The sequence below is a fragment of the Gavia stellata genome, chromosome 1 (genome assembly GCF_030936135.1).
Source record: "Gavia stellata isolate bGavSte3 chromosome 1, bGavSte3.hap2, whole genome shotgun sequence".
Taxonomy (NCBI): domain Eukaryota; kingdom Metazoa; phylum Chordata; class Aves; order Gaviiformes; family Gaviidae; genus Gavia; species Gavia stellata.
The window spans coordinates 26,483,662-26,506,417 of record NC_082594.1 but is presented as its reverse complement, the minus strand read 5'-3'; the positions used below and the strand labels follow the sequence as shown (position 1 = coordinate 26,506,417).

Sequence of the window (22,756 nt, the reverse complement as noted above, 5' to 3'; positions counted from 1 at the left end):
AGCTCATCTGCTAACTAACAAAGTTCATAGCTTGGTTACAGTTTCATTCCTTCTTAGACCCTGTTTACAACAGAAAACTTTTTCCCTTGCTGTGACAGATGGGTTGAGATACAGCAGATCCCCTTTAACTCCAACAGTGAGAGAAGTGGGTGCCAGCAGGAGTGCAGGTGTCTCTCCACAAGCTGTGTGGCACTTGGGATCAGGTCATGAACGAGCACAACCACACTCTGACTCACAAAACCCTGAATTACGGAATTAGTCCGCATTTCCATTTTAACCGTAAAAAAGAGACATCCCCACAGTGGTTTTACAGAGTTTTCAACAAGAAGTCATAGGCAGTAATAAAAGCACTTGAGGTATTGCTGTTTCTTGCATCTCTGCTGAAAGACTGTGCAATGGGTGCATGCTTTGTAATCAATTCCCCTAGTTCATGGAAGTAGGACATCATATTAAATCTAGAACACAAAGAACCTGTACTGTAATCGCATACTTAGCTATCAATATTAAGACACTAACCACAAAGGTTAAGAACTAACAAGTTTAAAAGAGCCTTTTGGCTCATATCTTAGTTGTAACAAAAAATATAATTACCTGCAAGGTTGTCAATCTCTTTCTCTTGAAGCAGGCTAACAGCATCATCATCTCCTTCCAGCATAAGCTCTGTTTCCGCATTCTGATTTACCACAGCTTGACTTCGGAAAGTTTTCTTTGACTTCACTACATCCTCTTCAGTACCTAAAAAAAGTTACAAATGTTGTGAATTTAGCTGAATAATATTTTAAATATAAACCAACCACAGTCAAGTAGTAAAAAAATACAGTATAAATCATCTTTATCAAAAAAGGAAAGGAACATTTTCAAAAACTTTATCAAGGTTTACAAAATATGCAGCCTTATTCTGTCTTTCAGAATATATCTCAAATAAAATATGAACTGTTTCACAAAGACTCTCCTGCTTTTAATAATTGCTGCTTGTTTTATGTTTAATGTTGTTCTGTTAGTTTTCCACCTGCAAGAAATTCAGCAGGAGTTTCTCTCTGGTGTCCTGACTCTGACTGACCTCTGAGAGCTCAAACCACCTATTCTAAATAAAGGAGTTACTTTTGGGAATTCAAAATCTGTCATGATTTTCATCTTAGAGATAGGAGGGACAGGATGGTGAAGTATCTAACCATCTACACAGTTATCTCAATACAGAGTAACAAGATAGGCTATCCAGAGATTCAGAAAAGACTAAAAAAGGACAAGCACAGTGAGGGAACTTTGGTGTGCATCTGTGTGTGTGTGTTTTTAAGAAGCACGATAAAAATGTTGGTGCATGGACATGTGCCAATTACCTCAAATGACTTCACAGGAATGTCTTACCCTTTCTTCTTGCCTACAACTGACTTTTTCTATACAGACTGACGGTTCCTTATGGCAGGAGATATACCATCTTACATTTTGGGAAGGTCCTACTAGTGCTTGCCAGAGTTTATTCGCATGATGTAAGAAAGTAATCATAGTGTGGTCAAATGATAGTAGATTTTATATCATAAATAGCTTTCATGTACTGTTGTGACATCTGCACGGTGTTTTCTTTCTTAGATGAGCAGAGGTCATTAGTTTTGTTTACAGACTCATAGTAGCTTTAGGAGACAAAGCTGTCTGTTTTTTCCTAAACAGAAAACCCTGCATCTTCACCTTGGACCACACAAGATAAGGGCATCTCCAGTTCTGTCAACCAAGGAATAAACCCCAAACCTAATCTCTTATTTCTGTATGATAATTCGGAGGTTTGCTTACTACTAAGCTACAGCACAATGAGTGAAATCTGAGCAAAACCAGGCACGCGTGGATTCCACAATGCCTGAACTTCACTATTATGGCAGATGTAAAATCACAAGGTAAAGCCCAATATAAGACTCATGGCCTCATATTAATATAGGACAACTAAGAGGAATATAGTAAGCAGATAGATTAGTGAAGATAGATGCACGGAATGGAACTGATGTGTCAGGCAGTTTTGTTATTCCCAACAGTGGGGAAGGTGTTAGGATTTTTATCTCCTACTCTTATTTGAGTCTTTTAATTAGTTTGTGCACAGGAGAGTTACATCATATAAATAAAAGTGCTGGAGGCATATTTTTGTGTTAGTGTGTTTACTCTGTTTGAAGATCACTGTTAGCATGCCACTTGATAGCGGACTCCACCACAGGCTGAGACAACCTCATGTTTTACATTGCCTAATATTAACCTTTTGTATACTATTGCTATTATCCCAATTGCTATTTCTGAAACTACAGAACAGGTAAAGAAAAACAAGCAAGCAACACTCCATTTTTTTTTCACCAAGCCCAAAATTAAGGACAACATCTCTAATCTTCCTATTTGTTGCTCTCTCCATTAGGACCATACTGCTATTGATAGCGATTAAGACAATACCGAGGCTGATATATACTAAAGCACTGTGTTTTGCTGTGTTCATTTGTTAGCCTTGATCACTACCTCACTTGCATAGGTTACTACTTAGTAGAATTAACTGTAATTATTCACCCAATTTAAAATTGAATCAAGTAACTAATGGTTGGAAGAGTTTTTAGTATTATGTCCAAAGTTTTGGGTTTTTGTTTGGTTTGGGTTTTTTGTTGTTGTTGTTGTTTTTTCCCTTCCTAATTCACAAAAAGGAGCAAGAATTGTAGGAGTTCGGAAAAACACAAAGGTGTAATGTGCTGTAACAGACCTTCAGTTTTATTACATCAGAATTGTCCTGAGTATTTAATCACTAGATCAGGATCTTGTTACACTTGTGTTTACTACAAGGGAGTTTAGCATCATTTGACACAAGTAATAGCTCCTGTTGTGAAGCATTTGACACGAAAGGAGACCGGGCCTGAGATGAACTGACACGGTGGAGGAAGGAAGCATGAAAATACTGTTCTCTTCCTTTTTGGTAGTTCTAGTGTTACAAAAGTTTCTGAGCTTTATAAAATGTGATAATCTTCAAATGAATAACTTCAAAAGTAATAATCTGGAGTAATTGTAGAGTCAACCATTTCTGTAGTAACTGATTAGATTAGTGACAGTTCTTTATAATTATTTATGCACGAACATATATATTTAAAATTACAAGAAAAATAAAGTTCCAAGCCCCAAATTATTACTAACACTTAAAATGCATTAGAATAACCTGAAATTTAATGTATTTTAAATCCTTTAGGATGAGGGTTCCAGTTACCAGATTGCAGAAATATTGCCATGCACCGATGTAAGAAATGTGGTAGAGTAGAAGGCATTAAATTAGTTTGGCAAATTTGGAGCTTAGCAATAAGACAAATTGTTTCTAAAATCCATTCTGATTTATGATATTAAGCATGCATTTATCTAAAAGAAATATAGTAAATGGCGCTTCTTTGTCTTGATGGAAAAAAGCTCTGGTTTGGCTGTTGTTTAAATTTATCACTTTGTTGAGTGCACCTCAGTTTTGCTGTACTGAGGTGTACATTTATCTAAATGAAAGTGTACGAGACCCAGAGTTGCCCTTCAATCACTATATCCTTTATGAATTAGAGTTCCATTTATCAAAATTACAGCAAGAAGAGTAAGGTCTCACAGGGCTGTCTCATTACAAGGCTTGTAAACACTGTCCTTACAAAGAAATGGTTTAACACCTAACAAATCAAAAACTGATTGGGAATAGAATTTATTTGAGATCATCTATCTTTGGAAGACGTGCTGTACTGAGTGCACTTCGTGGCCTTTCTACCCATTCATCAAGAAATTAACAAGCGAATACCACAGACCACCAGATCTCCTTGGATCCTGAAATGTGAAATATGTTCAAAACAGATCTGTCACAGATGTTCTATTTTTATATTTCAAGACAACTTCAAAAAGGTTTTAAAATAAGAGAACCTTGCCAAATAAGAGTAAAAAGAAAAACAACTTGTCTCTTTAAAACCAGACAACAAACTGAATAAAAAATTATATGACATAAAACTATGTCTAGTATTGTTAACAATGATATAAAAAGGAGAGATGAATAAATAAATACTTGATATTTCAGCATGTTTGAAAAAATCAAAACTCAAATTATTTTTTCAAAGCCCCAGCAGTATTACTATGAAATGAAATTAACTTCCAGATATTTCATTTAAAACTCTTTTTAGGACACAAGGAGTTTGTATTTTAAAGACACAATACGGAGTAGTATTAATGTCAGTTCCTAAGTCTAATTAGAAAATCTTTCAAAGCCATTAAAATGGGAAGAAAAAAAAAAGAAACTATATATAATTTCAAGAAAGCAAGATTTTGACATTGGGGTGCACAGAACTGGAACTGGCAGATGCTATCAGTTCTTGTCCTTCTCAAGCTCCTTAAGGGATATTTTTCTAGACTGGGATTTGGAAAGAAGCCTTGAAATAAGCAGCTAAGTATTTCTTAAAACTACATTTTGCAAAGAAGTTAAAGGAAATAAGTCACTCAGCTCACACTGAAGTCCAACTGAAGTTGGTGCCTTAATTTCTTGAAACTTGAAGGCTCTGTCTTAAAGATATTTCAAGAGAATATATGCATAAGACTAGATAAGCAATTTAAAAAAAAAATTCCATGTTTTGTTACACCTGTTATCATCTTGATAATTTTTTTACATGTGCATATTAAAAACTGGCTTTCTACAGTAGCTTCAAGATAACTGAAACGAGCTCACCTTTACAAGAAATTAAAGAAACCATCCAGCACTCCTCTACAAAACCCCAACTTCCATTAAAAGGTGTGTATTTTATATGTCTGAAAGATTGTATAAGCTGCACAGTAAACTTGTACAGTATTGCCAAAAACTTACTAATCCCTCTTCCAGTAGCATTACTTTTCCTTAAACATAAATTATTAAGCAGACAAAGAAACCCCATACCAAAACTCCCACAAAAACCTAATAATTTACTAAGAACAGGAGAATCTCATGTTATTTTGCAAATACAGACTCTAGAAGTATTTAATACAGGCAATATTTAAACAATTTTTTTTTTTTTTGGGGGGGGGAGTATTGTAACATCTGAATTTTTGCCTGGCTATTTTCAGTTAAATCAATAAATTCCTTGCTGGGTTCTGTAGGTCACAACAGGTTCTAGGGATGCAACCTAAATTTCAAAGATACTGTAAGTGTCCATACCCACAAACCCATCCCTAAATAAAATTTTGAAATTAGCAATACAAACATAACATATTGTTGAGTACATTTATGTTTATGTACACTTATTTTATTAGACATTACACTAATTACTATGACTTAGTTGAACACAGGAAGGGAGTTTTCAGTTCTCTCTTTACTTCTATCATTTTATTATATATTCAAATAGTGTTTTAAATTTTTCTCTTTGTATTTAGTATAAAATGAGGCAAAAATATGTCTAATTTTAAGAAAAGTTTGCTTGGTCATACTGTAACCAACAAGAGGAGACTACTGCTTCTTATAAAGTTGTTTCCATAGTTTACTTCAACGAATTACCGATAAGGCAATTTATGCAGTGAGCGCTCTTTGATCTTTGAAGAGAGATGGCAGAATGGAAAGTTAACCTCATTTTAATGTTACCTAAATATACTGACAGGAAATTCTAATGTTTCCAAACATCTGGAAATCTGCTTCATGGGATGGTGTTCTTATTTTCTATAAGAAAGCTTTTTCATATATTGTCTTTTACAGTTTTATGTGGCTTCTAAAGGAGCATTTTGACATAAGTCAAGTCTGTTCTCTTTACAGTAAAATGCTGCATTTAATTAAAAACTCTCTTTTATAGCAGCTAAAGTACAGTTTTTGTGAAGCTTAGCTTTCCCCAGAAACTTTTAAGGGCAAAGTTGCTTTTTCTTCTTACAGATCACTGGTATGTACTGCTCTGTAGAACGTTGCTTTTGTTCCTGAATTTTAATCACCTAAGGTAGTTTTTAATATTTTATTAAATAAAGGCATTCAGAATTAGTTCCTCAAAAAAGGCTACCTGAAAGGCCATGATGTGAACCATGAAACTGTATCACAGGTAAAATATAATTTATGAACAGAATTTGAAAGAGCTAAGCTTTTTCTTAGAAGAGATTTTTTTGTTTATTGTACAAACCGTAATTTTTACAGGAAGACTCAAGCTTATGTGTGCACAGAATTAAAATGCAACACTATTATCTACCTTTTTTGTTCATTCGACATTATTAATAGTTGAAAATACTTATAAAAAAGTTTCACAAGATAATTTTTTGTTTAATATATTTTAACAGTTTAAACCCCTGCTTTCATTGCTAATCTTTACTAACTTGATTAGGCACCGGGACCCTCACAGCGGTCACAGTTATGGAGAGCAGCTGCTTGGGAGTCTGTAAACTGACCTCGACAAAACCCGGTGAGGTTAAATCATCGACATGGTGACCACTCCACCCCAGCCTAATATCTTTCCGCGTGGCTACAGAGCCAGCCCTCCTAGGGCTGCGTTCACTCCATGGGAAACGTGCACCAGGTATCCCTGGGTCTGCTCGAGAGACCGGGCTTCTGGCTTTGAGTAGCAGACCGGTGCTGGCATATCATGATGAACTGTCCCCACCTGTGTCTGTTAGAGTTGTTATTTAAATTGCAATGTGTTTCTGGAACTGGCAGCTTTGACTGGCATATAATTTAGTTTCCCCAGAGAATCAGAGAAGTGTCTGTTATTAAAGAAAGGCTGGTTTTAATAGATTTAATAAAAGCCAGAGGAATCTAAATCATATTTTCATTATTAAGGATCTTTGAAGATGATCTTTGAAAATGATGAAAATTGCATAGAAATTAAAAATTGCATACATTTTTATCAGAAATTATTTCTAACAGAAGTAAAACCAAATCACATTTTTGTTTTCTATAATAGATAAATACCTGAAAATTTAATCACAGACATTCCAGACATTTTTTCTCCAATTTTTATACCTAATATCTGACTAAATGACCTTCTTTATGTGAGTAATTTGTAAATAAATACTTTACTGTTGTATACATTTTCCTCTTAAAAATTCTCATATGTTTTGCATTGTAAAAATGAGACTGACACAAACTATACCAAAGAGGAGACTGAGAATACGGGCAAGGCCAAAATGGACAGGTTTCTCAGATGAGGTTGAGGGCTTTTTAAACAATAAATACTTGTAGTTAAAGTCTAAGTGTTGTATATTAATATAAAAGGTCCTAAACAAAATAAAAATGAAATTACCATGTTGGACAATCGTTATTTTTGTTGTTTATAGATAGGCAAACTGAGGCTCAGAGTGGTTACGAAATAAATTTTTAGAAGTCATCAAAATTACCATTATATTTATTTGAGATTTCTGTGTTCTGAGCATGTGAGAAAGGATCCTGCACTGATTCACCACTGATCATAAACAGCCAGTGGGTGACAGAGATGGATATACTCAGTCCAGCAAATGTTACAAGGCATTTTCAGGCTCCTGAAGGGCAGTCTTCATTCTGACTGCAACCAGAAGAAGTCCTTCTAACGGGAACTTAAAACAGTCAAATGTTTATACTTGGATTAAGATGTAGTTTGCCACTGTAACTTGTACACACAAGAACGGATTCATATTTCATGACTGATGACCTTTACAAATCCCTGTCAGTTTGAAATGCAGCCTCCCAGTGTATACTGTAGTTTGATAAATTGCAGAAAGAAACTCAATTTTCTGATATGCTGTGGATCACTTAAACAGGCAAAGATGATACACAAGAAAAATAATTAAGAGCAATAAAATTTTCCTGTGTTTCCAGCCATTTTACAGTAGTACAGTAATAGCTGAGAGGAAAATAACTACATCACACCAACGGTTATTGCTCAGTGGAAAGGACATCAAGGACACTTGCAAGTAAGAGAATTGGATCAATATTAACGCGATTTTCATTTCATGCTTCCCCAACTCCAGTAAGCTGACAATATACTCTGATTATGTGAACTGCCTCTGAGTAACGTAGAAAAGGTTATTAGAGCAAGAGGTGGAAATGGAATGCACTTTTTATATTGACAGGTCTGCTAATAGAGTGTACTGATTTTCAAAGCCATGCAATGCATTTTCACAATTTGGTTCTGACAGCAAAAAGGAATTTCATTTATCCTTAATTCAAAATATTCACATGTAAGCAAAAGTTTCTCAAGACAGGCCACTGAAGAGGATAATCAAACTATTTCAATAGAAAAATGTAATTAATAAGGTAAGGAGCAAAAGGTGATTCAATTTCAATATGTATGACATGATAATGAAATAAAAAAATAATTCTCCTAAACGAGGCATTCTATGCTTTTGAAATAGAATCTGATAAAACGTTTTTAAGATAACATATAAATGAAAAATAGGTCATGTCTCACATTCAGGTCTGGATTTTGTCTTGAAAGTTTTAGATTAGTTTTGAGTTTGAAATACCTAACCCAAGCACACATTCTGCAGGAAAAGCCATGTTCTGACTATCTGCTTGCAGAGTCTAAAGACGGGATCAAAGTTGTCGGACTTCTAAAGAGGCACTCCCTGCACTGAGGAATCACACCCACATATGCTAGCCTCAGTTTTGCTTCCTGCTCACAAAAAGTTCTAATTGAAAAGGCTAATAATGACAAAGCCTTGGGAAGAAATGAAACGCTCGTTAGAAATACAAACACTTGGTGTACGCTAGCAGCCCAACGGTAATGCACTGGCATGTGAGAAATGTGATCTTACCTCCCGTACTGGGGTATGTTACACCAACATTTCTAAACCTTACCTAACATTTAAAAATTAGAGCCTTCAAACCATGAGACTAGTCCAAACCCCAATATTTGTCAAAAGAAAGATATAGCTGTAGTGTTGTGGTCTGTCTTTTAATTTTTGAATTCTCCCTCTCTGTAGCGAAAGCATGGGTGATTACATCTGCTAGAAGGCAATTTTGTCCCTCACCATTTAAGCTGTTGCTATCAGATCCAAACAAGATCAGCTCTTTGGAAACAGGCACTGTACAGAGACGTAATAGGACAGCTAAAAAATTCATTCTCTAGTGCAGAGAATGAAGGTGTAGGAAGTCAGTTTAAAATTATTTTATAGTAGCTATCATAGTTCCAGTAGTGGGGTAACTCTTTTAATTTCTATCAAGAATACTTAGAGAAGAAAGCCTCAACAGCTTATGATCAGTGCTTCGAGAAACCCATTTGCCAACATGTCTGAAATGATTTTTGCTTTCTGGAATGGTAATCTTTTCAAATTAAATTCTGCTGCTTTGAAACATACAGAAGGAACATCTTATGCAGTCTTTACACAGGCAAAATCTCCTATACATGAGATAATGTGTCCTGTAACTGTTTCGTAAAAGGATTGGCCCCGTTATGTATAAATAATACATTTGTCAATAGAATATTGTCATTAGAACATCTAGATTTACTCTCCATTACATTGTCTTTTACTGTGCAATTCCAACTGGTTCAGTGTGCTGCACTGTTGGTTTTTTTTCTGTGCAAATTTCCTTTCATCCTCACGTAGATCACCACATCTTTAGAACTGGCATACATCATTTTCACTTCAGCAGCAACAGTAACTGGTGGGAGGAACTGTTTCTATTTCTGCGTAGATCGATGCCTGTAGCAACACCAGACAAAGGGCAGCACCCACAGGATATACACATTTGTGAGACAGCAGTGTGGCCCTAACGCTGGGATATTTGTGTTTAACTCTTAGCTCTACTAAAGGACTATGCTCTAGTAGTAACACACAGCACTCCTGTCTGGGCCAGGCTGTTGTACAAACCTGAGCTCCTAGCTCCTGAACCTAAACCACTATTATTTATCAAATTAAAATCAAAGCTTTGCTATTTGTTTGATTGGGGCCAGAATTTTACTCTTTCTTTTTTAAACAAAAATAGCTGCAGTTATAAAACATCTTTGGTTCATACAGTCTAGCAGATGAAAAGCGAGACAGTAGCAGTACACAAGATATCACTGAGACAAAGCAGTCTGAGGGTCTATTAGTAAAACAGCTCAATGAGATCATCTACAAGATTATCATTATTTTGTTTCTGGAACAGGTGAATGATAATCACTGTCCCAGGTAGAAAGCCTGTTTGTATATTAAGGAGAGCTAACTCACAGAAAGCTTAGCAGCAGTTGGCAGTAAAGAAAAAAGGAGAGCAATATTTTATTTCACCTTCCGTTAAGCTGCCGTATGGGGTCTGGGGCATCTTTCATTCTGCTTCGCAAAGATCACAAGAGAGCACAAACCTTCCATGCAACTGCAGGGATACTTGCAAAATTGCTACAGTTATGTTAAATTTGGAAGCACTGGCAATACTATTTTCCATTCAGACTGGACCTGAGATGCTATTTAGACAACATGATCAGCTTTTTTGAAGGCATGGGATTGAATGACTTGTGCTATATTGCAAAAAAGACACCAATAAAACACTCTTCAAGCATTATGCATAGTCCTTTCAGCTGGGAAATATATCTGCTGTAGACAATGTTCAGGGCTTTACACAAATACACTGGGAGATATACTCTTTAGGCATAAAATAAGGGTAAGAAGAAAGTAATTTCATGATGTAGCATACAAGATATGAAAAACAAGATTAAATATATAACTGGAAACATGCATAATACGCTGGCTGATAGAATTCTTAACAAGGGGTCTTTCTTGTCATGCTGATTAGTGGTATATTTGAGAACTTTTCTATAAAATGTATTTGGCTTTTAATACAGTGCTTTCACTAGGTGTTTCTGCACCCCTGCCTGTACCTTGCCCAATGCTGAAACTCATAAAGTCTTCCAGTTTGTTTCACTACACTGGTACTTTTTGTGTGTGTTTCAAAGCTAACGCTATAAAACAAGTAACATAACGTAAGTGGTATTGAAAAACTCACTGTATTTGTAGGGATATGGAATAGCCAATGCACATATATGTAAGTCTCTATTTCTTGTGTAGAAATCTTACTATTTACGTAAAACCTCTATGATAATTTTAATGTGATATAATAGAAACATATTTTCTGTGATAAATGTAAAGTAGTGCAATGTAAAAAGATGAGTATAAATACTTTGGTATATTAAAAGATATTCTCTGAAAATGAGTTCCTTTACTTTTGTAATCTATACACAGCGATTCCATTTGCTTTGTGAAAGACAAGGAATCACCTATATCAAAGAGATTGCCGCAATCTACCTCTGTCAACTTAACCCATCTTTAAGTAGCCCAGAGGCTCTCAGAAACCTGAGCCCGTGGCCTGAAAGCCTGTCATGCCTCCTACTGGCTGTCAGAAAGAGTGGGAGAGTAAAGGCTTTTTAATCTAAATCTATGATCTCCTAATTCTAGGCTGCAAGGGTTGCAGCACTGCTGAAATAATAGCCCTCCATTCCAGCCATGTGCTTGGCAGGCTGTCCTAGCCAGGTCTTCAGAATACATCTTCCTCCATACAGGCAGAAGTGGAACTTCGCCTTGCATTTTTAGACTCATTTGGTGCAGCTTTGTTGTCTGTATTCAGTTCTCAGTGTTATTAAACAACTTTTTCCCTTAACAAATGATACGTATTTCCACTTACTCATATACAAAGTAGAGAATGGAGTCCTGCAGTCAAGAAGATATCAAGAATAAGAAGAGTGGAGAAAATTTAAAAATGGAATATTTTGTGCTTTTAGCTATAGCCAAAAAAGTTTTAAAGTGCTGTTACCCCTTAATATGGAGTCTTAAAGCATAGAAAATAGGAGGTAAGAAAAGCACGTGGTAAAACCTGCGTCCCGAGAGCCACATTCACCCAGCTGTGAAAGCTGTCCTGAAGGACTATTATTAGACTTCCACTGACAGAATGTTCTTCCAAAACGTTTCTATGAAATGTACTGAATATACATGGGTCAATAACTTCCATTTCTTTGTCAATTAGCGATAGAACTGATTAACACCCTTCACATGGGTTTGAAAACATTTCACATCATAGTAAATTACTGGTTTTTGTAAGTAAGTGACTTTCATTTGGCAGAACAGACCGATACCGTGTATTCTTTTCACATGAAAATATAACAGTGGAAGGGAGAAAAATGCAGATAGAATTCTAAGACTGGCAATGGTTGCGATTTTTAGGTCTTAGGAATGGTTTTGCAGGCCAATTTGATTACTTCAAGAACATTCCGGAGTCATATGCTTTCAGATGAAGAAGTGAGAAACAGAAGTAGTTATGTTAACTGCTGGTAAAAAGCCAGAAAGTTCTGCAGTAAAATCTATTAGCTCAGACCTATAATAGCAGCTAAAATCCAGGTCATGCCAGATAACCTGAAAATCTCAGAGGAAAGACATTTAAAACCCAACACAGAGGTTTTGAGGGGAAAAAAAAGTTTTCATATCCTATTTGGATCTGTGAAAAGCTTGAATTAGAGTCAAGATAGAGATTCTGACATTCAAGATTTGAGGAAATAATTGGAAAAAAATTGACTATTTCATGAATCTGTACTTAAAACTTATTATAAAGCTGCTATGAAAATTCCTATGCTAGAAATAGCATATAACAGGGAGCAGATATTTAGAGACTGCAAAGGACCATTAGGATGCAATTGCAACTCGTTTACGTTACCTAGTCAGATAGCAGAAGCTGAGACACTGAATGTTCAATACAATTCGGCACAATAGTGTTCAGTACTCTACCTAAGCAAATGCCATTACAGTTTACACCTGAAGGTACCTTTCATTACATTACAGTGGGTTATAAGAATGAGGATCATCATAATATAATGAGAACATATTTACGATTTGGGCAGTGGGGCTAAGAAGCGCTAGAAAGATGACCAAGTTAAATCTAGTATTTTAGATTTAATTATTCTCACAATTAGGATTTTGCTTCGCAGATCCTTCTAATAATACCTAATGTAAGCTGTTATTGCTCAACTTTCTTTAAACAAATTTCATGTTCATGTGTATCTGATAATTACCATGTAAAACATTAAGAGGACACAATTATCATGTCATATTTTCCCTAAAACCCTATGAGGATGAAATATTTGGAATTTTATTTGGAGAAGCAGTGGATGGCACTGTTGGGCTACAATTATAAGGCTGTAGATGCAAATCTTGAATCACGATGCTTAAAAAAATATCCAGGTTTTCGTGACTCTTTCAGGCACACAATTTGGATGTAAACACATTCACAGTACATTGGAGATTTCACAATCAGATGTGGAAGTTAGTTCATATACTGAAAGGTTGTTGTGTAATAGGAGTATTATTTTAGGTGCTCCAAATGAAGCAGAATAGTTTACACACTTGTCTCACATGGCAGTATGATCACATTTAGACTAAAGAACAAAGAGGACTTACTTGATGACACATGGAGGCATTGTTATGGATTAATTTAATGACCGCACACATATTCTTAAAATGCTCACCACTGAACATCAAGTAACATACATGTGTTTTCTGTCCATAAAGTGGATGCTATTTCTTAAAACTGCTCACAATTAATTGTCAACTTGTGTTTACTTACAGACTAAAAGTAAGTGTGCATGAATGGGGTGAGGGAACAGGGTTTCTTTTTAGTCACGGGATTTTGTTCTTTAGTTTCTCTTCTATGTTCATACTTAACACATTATTTAAATAAATATTAGTTCAGGAAGTTACCTTAGATAGGGGTCATCACCTGCATTTCCCCAGAGCAATGTCTTTTATGATACAGTGTGTGTTACTAATTTTCAGGATAGTGCATTAACTAAGTAAAAAAAAAAAAAAGACTATCAAAAACATTTTTGTGGCTCATGTAGTCACAACAAACTCAATTTCAGTAATAATAAATATTATACTGTCCATGAGCAAATTGATATTAGAAGTGTTTTATGATGATCCATACCAGTTCAATGTCTTCATTAATGATCTAGATGATGGGGCAGAGCTTACCCTCAGCAAGTTTGCACATGACATGAAGCTGAGGAGTGGCTGATATGCCAGAGGGTTGTGCTGCCACCCAGAGGGACCTCAACAGGCTGGAGAAATGGGCTGACAGGAACATCATGAAGTTCAACAAGGGGAACTGCAAAATCCTGCACCTGGGGAGGCACAGCCCCAGGCACCAGTATATGCTGGGGGCCACCCAGCTGGAAAGCAGCTCTGCAAAAAAGGACCTGGGGGTCAGGTCCAAGTTGAACATGAGCCAGCAATGTGTCCGTGCTGCAAAGGTTAATGGTATCCTGGGCTGCACTAGGCAAAGCACTGCCAGCAGGTTGATGGAGGTGATCCTTCCCCTCTACTCAGCACTGGTGAGGCCACACCTGGAGTGCTGTGTCCAGTTGCGGGCTCTCCAGTACAAGAGAGATATGGACATACTGGAGAGAGTCTAACGAAGGGACACGAAGATGATTAAGGGACTGAAGCATGTCTCATATGACGAAAGGCTGAGAGAGCTGGGACTGTTCAGCCTAGAGAAGAGAAGGCTCAGGGGGTATCTTATCAATGAACATAAGTACCTGAAGGGAGGGTGCAAAGAGGATGGAGACAGGCTCCTTTCAGTGTTAGGACAAGAAGCAGTGGGCAAAAACTGAAACAGAGGAGATTCCCTTTGAACCTTAGGAAACACTTTTTGACTCTCATGGTGACTGCTGGCATAGGCTGCCCAGGGAGGCTGTGGAGTCTCCATCCTTGGAGATATTCAAAAACTGTCTGGCAATGGTCCTGAGCAACCTGCTTTAGGTCACCTTGCTTGAGCAGGTCCCTTCCAACCTCAACCATTCTGTAATTCTGTGATATGTAAATCTCCATTTCCTCAAAAAGTTCAATGAAGATTAAAGTAAACTTGCTGTTGAGGATTGCATTTCTAGTATCAATCAAATTTTTCTGCCTTGTTTTGGTTTTAAGTCCGTGAGAAATTACATAAGAAGACCAGTCTTGAACAATGAGATATAAGGAATCTAGGGTTTTAAAAATACTACTGAAGACTAAGTTCTGGCAACCATCTACTTTAAGCTCTGGCTCCTTTATAAAAATTACAGAATCCTTGAGGCTGGAAGGCACCTCTGGAGATTGTCTAGTCCAATCTTCTGCCCAAAGCAGGGTCAGTTAAAGGAGGCTGCCCAGGACCTTGGCAAGCTGGGTTTTCAGTATTTCTAAGGATGGAGACTACACAACTTCTCTGGACAACCTGTTCTATTGTTTGACCACCGTTACAGTATAAAAAAGTTTTTACTTATGTTTAAATAATGTTCTGTATTTCAGTTTGTGCCTGTTGTCTCTTGTCCTGTCACTGGGCACCACTGAGAAGACTAGAAGAGTCTGACACCATCTTCTTCATTCTTTCCCAACAGGTATTTATACACAACTATATGGCCCCCTTGAGCCTTCTCCCCCTGGGCTAAACAAAGACTATCTAAAGAATATCTGGATCAGTTTAGAAGTAGAAGCAGCCTACAAAAAGATCTACAAACTCAACCCGGACAGCAAAGCTGTTCATATAGATACAGTACAGAAAGCAATATTTCATAGACAAAACTGAAAGTGTAATTTGGTCTTTAATCTTTTGCATGGTACATATAGAATGCTCTCACTGCAGATACACCTAGAAAAGTAACTGGGTTTTATGCACCTGTTTCACAGCAGGGAACCCACACAGCCTTTCTTTTAAGGTAGCGCTTGCTTGAAACTAAATGTTCTGGGAATGTAATTCCTTCAGCATCCTGAAGGAATCCTGCCTGCAATTCTTTGAAAGTTTATCAAAATCCAGCTGCTTTCATGAAAGATTTCAGATTCGAACATTTCAGATTTCAAAACCTCATGCTTTTTAATTTTTTGTATAATGAAACCGTATTTCTGATGATGAGCACACACAGCATTTGCTGAAACTAACGCCAAGTCTCAGAAAGAGCCATATACAGTCTGCTTCAGCTAGAACCACTCTTGAAATAAGGTTGCTAATTAGATGTCCAAATACATAATGGAATGAGTAACTTAAAATATGCAAGTTCAAAAGCAATTGCCATATTGCACATAAGACACACTGTAGCTTTGTTTCAAAACCTGAATGTATTACATATTACGTTATGAAGCCTTTTTTTTTCTTTTCTTTTTTTTTCTTTTTCATTCTAAGCATTCAGGATCTGTCACGCTAATCGGCTTAACAGGCCAAATATTCTTGAGCACAGACACTAGAAATATTTGACCAGCTTACATATATATGTTTAGAACATGAGCACTGAGTTATTCATGTCCGTTTCCTCCAGTGCAGACTAGAAAATGTGGCCTTTCTTGGACCCCCTCTATGTGCAAATGGTTTGTGGACCACAATCTTTAAAGACTGAAGGACCAAAGGTTAATAAATTAACTATTTTGCTCTTAAGATGACCTTTATGGAGCAGTATTCTGTCTCACTGGCAGGGTGGTACAGTAGTGTCTCATCTATACTAATCTCCAATGACTGTAAACTGTTAAGGTGATTAACTGGAAGAGACAGTTCTTCCACCACATGTACAGAATCACTGTGAATTGGGTCATATCTACATATTTCATGCATTTATTAGTAGTAAAATTTGGGGAAGAGAAGTAGAGTTTATAATCTTTTATATAATCTTTTTTTTTTTCCTTCCTTTCTTTTCAGTCTACAATTTAATCAATTATATTGAAACTCCATCTAAACTTAAAATAAGAGCTGTTTAAAATCCATCAACACTGTAAAGTTAAAACTCTACTAAAAGTTTCCAGGTAGTTCAAAATCCCATTATAGCTTGCACTTTGATACTGCATTAAATAGTATTCCTGCAGCTTCACCAAAGGGAGAAATGAATCTGTATTTCTATTCAAGTAAGAATTTAACTAAAACAAAAGGGCACAGCAGATACGATGCTGAAATAATTATGCTTGAATTTTAAATCCAGATATGAGAGTTGTTTTAACAGATTACAAACAAATCCAATGCCTAATATCAAAAACTTAGAAATGGAGGAGACTAATCCAAAGGGAAAAATTCTCCAGTCCATCTCTTGTAAATGCTGCTACGACTCCGACATACCTAGTCTCGAAGGAAGCTAAGTATACAGCCATAGGAGTAAAGTATTTTTTCACACAGTTGAATATAGCCCTAGAAATATGTTATAATTTCTCATTGCAATATTTTTTACTTGCCAGGTACTTCAAACACACACATACATATGTATATATATGCACACACGCATACATATATGTATGCATATTATATTTTATCAAAACCAGACTTCTGAACATGCATACAATGACTGACTAACAGACTGTAGTTAAATAGAAGCTTTACACACTTGCCTTGTAGCAGAAATTTTTTGAGAGAATACTATTTCCAAGCAGTAGATAATATATAATATTTCCTATGGGAAGAAGTCACTTATCAGCTAAAATTAACATTTTTTTCTTTTAGCTCTTCAAGGTAGAATTTAACAATTGTTGTTACTTCTCCAAAACAAACATATAGATCACATAGTTTTCATTTCCAAGGCTCTTCTATTTCTTGATGACTGCAAGTATTATATAATTACAGTATCCATATATCCAACATCAACTCTGGTTTAATACCAGAGTAGCTGTAGAGCACTTTTTTATTTATCAAGGTCATATCTTGATGGCTGCACAAGCTTAGATAAATCAGGTGTTAAGCAGGCACATCTCCAAGGAATCTGGAAATTCTCTCATCTGCAATCCTCAGCATATCTTATTATTTACTGCCAAAGAAATGACTGATTAATTTTGTCATCTTTGCTCTGTGATTTTTGCTCAGCTGAAACTGCCTGCCCTCTTCTGCAAAGCCTGATCAGACCTATTTAAGTTGATGCCTTTGATCGTAGACACTGAGGAGCTTGCTGACTTAGGCTTTGACTAAACATTCCTCCACTGCAATATTTATGCACAAAATCTTAAATGATAACTGACAGTCAGTGTAGATAACAAAAACTTGTAAGATGTTTCCACTATTTTACTGATGCTCAAAATAGCTTTACTTGTGCTAGTATCAGTCAAGATGAAAACTTGCTATTAATATAACAAAAGCCCAACAAATTTTGCTCTGATGAATAGTTTATTTCTCGCAAACAAAGTGTCTGAGGTCAGGAAAAAAATTTGTAACTGGAAAACTATGCAGTATGATTTTTTTAAAAATGCTTTAAATTCTTTCTGTAGTGTGATATCATGCTTAGTTTTGGAAGCTAGGGGCATTTTGCTATCAAACTGTTCCAAACAGAATTATCAAAACAAAGCCAATAAAAAAAAAATGCAATGAAAGTTAAACCCTATGGAAAAAAAATCTGCCTCCAGCTCTTTATTAATCACATTCCAACACCAGAGGCTAAAAGTACATCAAACTGCACCAAATCCTTTTCACATGACAACCTCATAAATTATTCAACTCATTAGTAACACCAAGAGGCATAAAAATAACATCAGTGTTAAGGATGTTTTCTTACAGACAAAGGTCAGCTAGAAGTTTCAGTATTAAAATCCAAAGGCTTAAGCCTCTAAGAAGTAAGTACATCTAGATAGAATCCACGAATTATAACTTTAATGCATGCTGTTTTAAAATTCTGTATATTAATTTTAATATATATGTGGAAAGTTAGAATTATTTTAATTCTGCAAACAGGACAACTTCAGTCTATTGTAATTTTTATGCAACCACTAAGTTGCACACCTGAACTTTAATTTTCCTGATATTCAATGCACTAATAGATGAGTAGCATGAAATTATATAGAAACAGTCCAGTATGAAACTGTAACTACTTCAGTTTTTCTGTTTCTTGTGGTTGTAGCTTTGTCTTGCAGGCTAGCTCTACTACCAGGCAGCTGTCACCTGCACTAAAATACTAAAACACAGAAACTACATAAATGGAGGCAATCTTTGCAACATGCTGAAACTGTTTAAGTGCAACTTGTATTATAGTTCTCATAAAAAAAAAAACCAAAACCAAAACCATTTCCAGCACCCTCTGAGTATAATCTTATCCCAAAGATAAAACATTTCTGCTATAAAGGCATGAAACAAAGTCCATCTGAGTAAATGGAAAGCTCCTGTTATTTTAAAAACAGGATAGTATCAAGGCTTAGTTTATACATTAGATTTCTTCCGGTTTTAATGCTAGTTTAATACCCAAAATTAAAAATATTAATCAATAAGAATATTTTTAAAGGTTCTTATGCCTGTACAATGCATAAGGACCGTGATTTTGATGATTATTTGCCTTACAAAAGCAACACAGCAATTAGCACAGTTTTGCATCTGCCTCTCATAAGATCTCTATTTTGATGTTTTGGAAGAATGTGGAGAAAATAACCCTTTGTCAAATATTCAATACTATATACTACTGGGGAAAATGGCTTCCTTAATCCAGCTTATGAACAGTTTATGACCTGAAGTCCTGCAAATCATAGCCTTCACATTTAAGTAAGTATTAAATTACACTAGCTAGTATAACTGCACACATAGATATTCATTTATATGTCTAACCTTGTTTGAATCCCAGCTATTTGCCTCAACAACCTGCAAAGTTGGTGAAATGGGTAGGTCACGCAGTTAGCTTTATATGTATCATATTCAGAACTTAGGACAACATTACCCTTTAGCTACACATCAGCTGAAAGGTTCAACTTGTTTTGTGTATAATTACTTCCATTTTTTACCCCTAAATGCTAAAGAATCCCAGGATTTTTTTTTTTCAATACTACAGATTTAAAAAAAAAAAAAAGACAAAAAAATCTTAAAATTCTTTAAAAAATTCCTGTCTTTAATATGTTAGAGAGGTACCCCAGCTTAAACCTGAGAAATAAATTTGCTTTAGACTTTTAGAGTACTCAGGTTCAGTCTGCTGTACAGAAGTCACTAAACATATGAAACTTTTAGGTGATATAAGGGAATTTGTAAGCATGTTCCTCCTTCCTCTTTTATACTCCAGCTACCTCTTCATGACAATCAAACATTATCAAACATCTTAAGTTCCTAGACTCAAGCTCCTGTGCAGTCAGTTCACTATTCAAATCACAAGCATCCTTAAAATAATTATTCTAAACAAGTTCTATGTATTTCATGATTTGCAGAAAAAAATACTTTTGGCTGAGAATACGTATGCCAGGATAAAACTTCAGAAATTTTTTAAGAACAGTTAATTCCTCATTCACGAAAGGTCTCCAATGGAACTATTACAACACATTAGTTTGATGCCCTAACAGTTTTGTTCTGTCACTCTGGAGAGACAAGCTCAGTTACTTTTACCAGTGTCTCAAAATTAGCGTCTGGGAATGCTAGAGAGGTATGATGTGAATCCCTTGGGGATCAGAGAATTTAACAGCTCACAAGCTCAAGTCTTCTGGTTCATTAAAGTGTAAGAATTGCAAGAATTCCTTTTCTAGGAATATGTTGTCCTAGGAATTCTCGGCACTGTCCTTAGAAAAGAAGGCTCACTATTCTCAAGGATTCACGGACACCAAGAAAACATCATAAACTATATTTTTAAGCAGGAGTTAGTACTGACCATATTCCACAGCAGCTTTTAGGAGAGCATCAGAATGAGTAGACCCAAAAGCATTGCGAACAAATCGCCTCCGCCGGCGCAAATCGTCTTCCCAGTAATCCAACCGCCAGAAGTCATGCAGTTGGCTATGAAATAAAGAACACACACATCAGCACCTACCACAGCTTGAACTGTATTTACATACATTATAGCATAATTTCACTGCTTCTTTTCTATTTCAGGAATACAATCTTGTAAAAACATATATTACTAAAACTTACAATATTCCAACATTTCTTTACATGCATTTATATATTATAAACCTCAGCACTGCATGTCTCAAAACGTTCTGCCTGCTGCTAAAAACATTAATCACACTGAGCCCATTAACAAATGCAGCATCAAATTACAAGTATTAATGGCACAGCTTGCTTTCTTTTACAGTGTTTTTAACAAGGCTTGTAAATCATAGAATGGACCTCAGTGCAAATAGTTTGCAATTTAATGACTATGGTCCCTTAGCAGACTGAACTTAGAAGTATAAAATATTGCCCACTTGAATTTTGTGGAACTATGATTAAACTAATGTGCTGAAATATTCATTGAAATAATTCCCCACTGCCCCTAGCAACCTGAGAAAATTGCAATTTTATTCATTATTAATAACACTGAATTAGAGCAGCAAAAAAATTCCACCATGTGGTAATTGTCTTGGTAAATTATTATTCCAGCACTAACAGAGTACTAGGATGATTTTATAGCTTCCAGCTAATACAAGCCATTAACAACCATGGCCATCTTCGCGTTACCTTGCCTTTTTACATTCAAAAGCAATATTAAAGTTCTGTAGAATGATATAAACCATTGTTAATCTATATTCAAGTCAAAACATACACATATATATAATCATCCGGTATTCAACTTTGGTTCTAAAGAAATGACCAGCTCCACTTTCAGACAACTTCTTGACCTTATCAACACAAACATGTTCCACATCAATTTTATAAGTATGCTGTGGGATATTTGGGCAAAGCTGTACTTTAAGACAACATTTTAAAAACTTTTTTGCATCACTATCAAATACCCAAAATGTTTGTGGATGCATCCTTATCATCAAACTCGTAATCGAACACACTATACACTTAAAATGATTCTGCAGATTATGACCTTGCAGACCATAACTACGGACCACTGCTTTAAACCAGTAATTTTCAATCTTTCTGCAGAATCCTGGAGGTGCGTGGACAAATGTCAGATGAAAAAAAAAAGGAGACATTTTCAACTCATGAGTATGGGCTACATCTCTGATGGATTTTTCTAGGTGTTAGTTCAGCCACTGTTTTCTATATTGCCTTCACTTTGAGAAGCTATGCATTGGTAGCCATTTCCAGAGGAAATGTAGAAATATGCTAATGTAGAAGAGACTTTTCATTTTTTATAGTCTACTTAACTACTTTTTTCATGCTTGCATGAGTTCTGGTCCAACTTTACTAATTGCTGTCATGAGACCTGGATCAGTTCTGGAAGGCAGAGCACCAAGGGGAGTGGATGTAGCAGCGTATCTTCTAGCTACTTACAAATTTTCAGCAGCAGCACACCATCATTTTTAGTCAATGTATTTTTTTTGCATTCTGGATGAAATTTTCACTATGTGCTTGAGTTTGCATGAATGTCCTCATTGCTGCCTTGCAGAACAGGCATCTTACTTATCTACAAGCAGTGAGAAGGCAACTTGAGTTCAGTGGGAGCTGCTTCCTCACCTACAGCAGTTCAGAGCATTTTGTGTAAAGGTGAGGCAGTGACTCTGAGCTCCCATGGTGGGAAGCTGCATCATTAATGGCCTGGCCTGCATGCTATGAGACTGAAATATCTTGCTATCTTGAGTGCCAAATATCTTTTGCTAAGTAAAATAGCCTACTTTGGTTTTATACTATGATACAGTTTTTGCTCACAGATGTTGTGTTAGCTTGAAGTATCAGTCCATCATTTCTCCTCCTACACCGAGCACTGAATAATTTTATTGCAACTGCTAAATCCCCTTGACCTTCATTGTGATATGAATGCAAAAATGGGCAGACAACTGCCCCATGGTTTAAAAGACAAAGCTTATAGACTCCTTGCATACTCCTAGTCTATGTTTTAAACTGATAATATCAAAGATAATCCTAAAGGCTTTTTATCATAATGATTTTTTTGAAAGGAAAGAAACTTCCCTTTTTTGCTTCCATCTAAGAGTAAGTCATGATGAAACAGGAGTAAAGATATTCATGAAAACTCTTTTAAACACAAGAGTTCTCTGAAATGGCATTTGTCTCCACAATAATAATAAAAGAGGCCGT

At 35.9% G+C, this 22,756-nt stretch overlaps 1 protein-coding gene across 4 annotated transcripts in view; it reads right to left on the bottom strand.

Moving 5' to 3' along the window:
* NBEA (neurobeachin) overlaps positions 1-22,756 on the bottom strand; it is a 516,023-nt gene that overhangs the window by 170,976 nt on the left and 322,291 nt on the right. For all 4 annotated transcript variants that reach the window (XM_059826681.1, XM_059826675.1, XM_059826690.1 and 1 more), the window contains 2 exons: positions 20,439-20,563; positions 592-735 (listed from right to left, as the gene is read on the bottom strand). In XM_059826681.1, coding sequence (XP_059682664.1) covers positions 592-735; positions 20,439-20,563 — 269 coding nt within the window. The remainder of the gene's footprint in view (positions 1-591; positions 736-20,438; positions 20,564-22,756) is intronic.